General features: G+C 59.4%; 1 protein-coding gene across 1 annotated transcript; it reads right to left on the reverse strand.

Annotated features, from left to right (window-relative positions):
* Nucleotides 1-6: 6 nt before the first annotated feature.
* On the reverse strand, nucleotides 7-4,607 carry LOC112548241 (homeobox protein Nkx-2.4-like). Its single transcript, XM_025193387.1, is given in 3 exon segments — nucleotides 7-2,337; nucleotides 2,340-2,680; nucleotides 3,280-4,607. Coding segments are annotated over 3 exon segments (639 nt in total). The 5' UTR covers nucleotides 3,506-4,607; the 3' UTR covers nucleotides 7-2,265.
* Nucleotides 4,608-4,637: the final 30 nt, after the last annotated feature.

Genomic DNA, 4,637 nt, shown 5'->3' on the forward strand with positions numbered 1-4,637 from the left:
TCTTGGGGAGCTGAGAGAAGAACCCAGGTGTCCTGTCACCCACCCCACCCCACCCCACCCCACCGCACTAAAGGCAGCGACACACACATACATGCACCCACGCACACTTCTCTGCAGTGATGCACACCCCCCCTGCCCAGCACATGCTGCTGTAGCACAGCACACGCATGTGTGCTGGTGGAGGGACGAGGCTCCAGGTCACGTCTCTGGCACCGGCCTCCGTGCTCGGGATTGGGGACTTTGCTAGGGGGGGAGAAGGGGGACAGCTCAAGCCCCCTTGTGCCGCGGCTGTAATCTCGGTGGCGCCGGTGGAGTGGAGATTAGCCGCCAGGAGTCAATATTGACCCAGGCAATTAAGCTAGTGATGTCATGGGGATCTTGAAGGGGTTGGGTGGGGGGGTGATAAGGCCCCGGCGGGGTAGATGCAGTGCATGCGTAGCCACAGAGCCTGGGGTTGTGCTAGGAGGGGAGAGGAGCGGGAAGGGCCGGACTCCTGGATTCTCTTCCTCCAGGTTTTGCAGGGCAAGGGGAATATTCCCTCCCCCCGGCCTCAACCTGGAACCACAAGAGCAGAACCCTCACTCCAGCGCGGGGCCTGGATTCGAATTGGCTTTTCTCTTTGTCTTCTGATAGTCCCTGAGGATGGGAGAAAATCCAGGGCGGGAGCATGGAGCTGCCCCGGGGCTCCCACCTGCCTGGTGGCTCCAGCGACTGGGTGGTTTTTCTGCTTCCCTGCAGTGACTTCAGGCTCCTTTCGGGTGCTGCAGGGAGGTGTCCCTATGCTTATTTGTGCACGCGCGTGTGGCCGTGTGTATGTACGTGTGTGTTGTATGTAGGCGTATGAATGTTGTGAATGTCCTGCTGCTCTTGGATGGAGCACCTGATTTTCCTACTCCACTGCATGTGTGCATATGTATATGTATGTATGCGTGTGTGTGTGTGTGTGTGTGTGTGTGTGTGTGTGTATTGCATACATCCACACACATACAAATAGATGCACATACACATTGCATGTGTGGTGTGTGGGTAGATACAAGTGTATAATCACATGCATATATATTTTGTGTGTGTCTGCACATATTGTATGTGTATATAATCACAACTTTTGTATGTCTAATATATGGGTATTTATGTGTATACATGCGTGTGTGTGTGGGTGTGTGTGTACAAATTGATCTTTCATGTACATATAGACATACAAAATATACAGTGATTATAGATACACCTATGCGCATGCACTTGCACAAACATGCATACAGAAACGCACAAACATGCACACATACACGTGTACAAATAGGTATAGGCACATCTATATAAACATGCAAAATATTTGTGCGTATTCATATGTTTGTGTGTGTATAAACACTCATGTGACTACGCACATTAACATTATGAATGTATAGAAACAGGCCAAACAATCTCCGTGAAGCCTCGGTGCGGTGCGCCCCGGTGCCTGCGCTAGGAGCTGAACTGGGAAGCAGAGGGGAAAGAATGGTTTGGGGGGTTTTAATTATTTTTTGGAGAAAAGCACAGAGCCACAAGCAGCCGGCGCCGTCCCTGCTCAGGAAGTCGTCAGCACCTCGCAGCCTTCCCCCGTGGGCGCTTCGTGGCGACTCTTCCATGGCCCCGATCGCCTGGCAAAAAGTGTCTGTTTTGAGGCCAAAAATCAGTCCTTTTTCTTCTCTCTCTCGCTCGGTAAATTAAAGGTTATATTTTTCTCTCTAAGTCAGTTTGTGGCTTTTTTTTTTTTTTTTTTTTTAAGGCTGCTGCCTGTGGCTTTTGAATCGCCGCGTGGTTTTTCTTGGCAAGGGCAATTGTCGGCTTTTCCCTCCCCACAGAAGGAAGGAGATTGTTTTGGGGGCAGAAAGGTGAGAAATGGGTGCGTTCGGCCTCTGTCCTGTCCCTGCTCCTCTGTCGAGTCTCTCCTGCGTGCTCCGTGCCTGTCTCTGGGTCCGTGTTCTCGGTTGTGGAGCATTTGAGGCCTCCGGTGCTGAAAGGAGCTGCCCCTTGAGCCAATTGGAGCAGGGTGCAGGAGTTTGGGGGCCCTAGGGGCACACATCAGAGGCTCCCTGCGATTCCTCATGTCCTTGGCGAGCTCCTTGCTGGGCTCAGCGGGCACTGGTGCCATGCAAGCTGGACCCAGGCGAGGGTGACCGTGCAAAGCAGGGGTGGACATAACCGGAATCCCGGGACTCTGGGAGCTGGAGCTTGCCTGGATGAGGCCCTCCGGGATTCACAGGACTCCGGGCGCTGGAGCTTTTTCAGCTACCAGGTCTCCCCCCCGGGGCTGTTTTGGCTGCCAGGTGCCAGCCCAGAGAGCAGGCAGCAGGGCTTGAGCTGAGCGCAGGTCTGGGCTCCGGTGGGGGCTCGGCAGGGGGCCCATCGCCCACGTCCCGCCGCTTGGCCTGGCGCTTGGCCTTGTAGCGGTGGTTCTGGAACCAGATCTTCACCTGCGTGGGCGTGAGGCGAGTGAGCTGGGCCAGGCGCTCCCGCTCCGCCGCCGTCAGGTACTTCTGCCGCTCGAAGCGTTTCTCCAGCTCGCAGACCTGCGCCTGGGAGAACAGCACCCGGCGCTTCCTCTGGCCCCCGGGCGCCAGCATGAGCCCTGGCGGCCTCGCCATCTCACCCAGGTAGCCCGGGCCGGGCGCCCCGAAGCCCACGGGGCCCATGTAGCGGGAGACTGCGGGGGGGACCAGAAAGGCTCTGTCAGGCCCCAATCCTGCTGTCGTTCCCCTGAAGCCCCCTCTCTAAAGCCAGCCCCTGCATCCAGCAGGCAGGATCGGGACCTTTCTTGGCACCTGCGGGGATGTCCGGAGACAACCCAGCTCCTACAACAGCCCCGCTGGGTGCAGCTTGGATGGCGGCGTTGTACGTATCAGGTCCTTATTTATTAAGGGAAATGCTAATTCCGGAGATTTTTCATGCGTGAGAAGAGGCCGTGTTGGGTATAAGACTTCAGGACCTTCTCGTTAGCCTCAAGCCCCCCCCCGTTAATGCCCAATGCTTGCACTGGGTGGGTTTTGGCTACGGGGAAAAAATCCCAGTATGATTTTTGGTGCTCAAAACAGCCAGCACCGAGGGGAGGGGGGAGTTGTTTGGACCCCGGCTGGTATTAAGGCTGCATTTCAGTGCGTGTGCTCACTCCCGGGCAGCCACAGGTACCTTTGTTGGTGCCAACAACAGCTCACCCTGCTTCTCCCCGGGGCACCGGGACCCCCTGCCACCTAGAGCAAACCCGCCTGGCCTAGCACCCTCGGGCCACGGGAGTCAAGTACTTACTTGCCGGGTAGGGCCCCTCCTGGACTGTCCCGTACCAGTCTGGGCCATGGTAGCCGTCCTGGTGGTAGCCGGGCAGATCCCCAGGGCTGGCAAAACCCCCGCTCCGGTAGCCCCGCATGGAGCCTGGCGAGAGGCAGTGGGGGACGGGGAAGCCGGGGGGTCCCAGGCAGGGCTGGGGGCCGACGGGCATGAACTGGCCGAAGTCTTCCATGCCGGGAGCCTCCATGGGGAGGCCCCAAGAGGCACCTGGATCGCAGGCGCCTTCAGGTTGGGTCTGCCCAGGGGCGAGGGCAGTGTCTGGGCTTTCATCTGGGGCCGGCACCTTATCAGGGATGACGGTCAGCAGACGCCACTCCGGGGGCAGGGAGGGGCCTTCGTCTTCCCAGCCGCAAAGGCTGGAGAAGGGAGACGGGTCCGGGGGGAACAGAGCAGCCGGATACCGGGATTAGGGGAAACTGGGTTGTCCTGTGCTAGCTGGGTACTGTGGGCACCAGGTCGGGGGCACCTGGGCAGTTACCCCACTTTGATTTCTGCCCTGTCCAAACTTGAAACCCAATTGCCCAACCGGGGCAGCAGCGCTGAGGTCCTCGCACCTCCAAAGGGATGGGGAAGAGCTGGGGAAGGTGCAGCGCGGGGGGTTGGTGCTATGGGGGAGACTAACGAGGCCCGGGCCCAGGGGATTAGGAGAGAGGTGCTGAACGGGGGACAGGACAAGGGTTTATAACACACGAAGTGGCAGAGATGGTCACAGGGACCGATTCCTGGCCATCTCTCGCCAGACAGAGACGAGGGGTCCCAGCATGAAACGAGCAGGTGGGCAGTGAAACACCGCACCAGGACGGTCGTTTCCCCCCGCGTGGGGTGAAAGTGGGGAGCTCGCGGGCACCAGGTGCGAGGGGGACAGAGAGTTCATCCAGATCCACCCCGGGGGCTGGGCCCGTGCTGGGGGAAAGGGGCATCGGGGGCGGTGGGGCGCGGGAGTGCGGGGCCACCACGTCCTGGATCCTCGATGGGTGCGAGGGGGAGAGGAACGGGGGAAACCCTGCTTGGACCCTGTCCCTCCCCTGTCCAGCGCCGCTCTCTGCCGCCGGGTGACGTGGGCAGGACGGACCTGGGGTCTGACCCCGTCCACGGCAGCTCTTGTGCTCTACCAAGACCCCAGGCAGCAGCAGAGAGACGACGCGCGGGTCCCCGGCGGGGGGAGGGGGTGAATGCCCTGGTACCACAGCCCCCCTCTATGACTTCACGTGCATCATTTGGTGCCTCAGTTTCCCCCCGCAGAACAGGAGGATCCTCGCTGCCGCCTGCGGCCTGGTGAGGAGCATGGGGCAGCCCCGGGGGGTGGCTTGGGGGCAGGA

This window comes from Alligator sinensis, unplaced genomic scaffold, assembly GCF_000455745.1.
Source record: "Alligator sinensis unplaced genomic scaffold, ASM45574v1 scaffold107_1, whole genome shotgun sequence".
In the NCBI taxonomy this organism is placed as follows: Eukaryota; Metazoa; Chordata; order Crocodylia; family Alligatoridae; genus Alligator; species Alligator sinensis.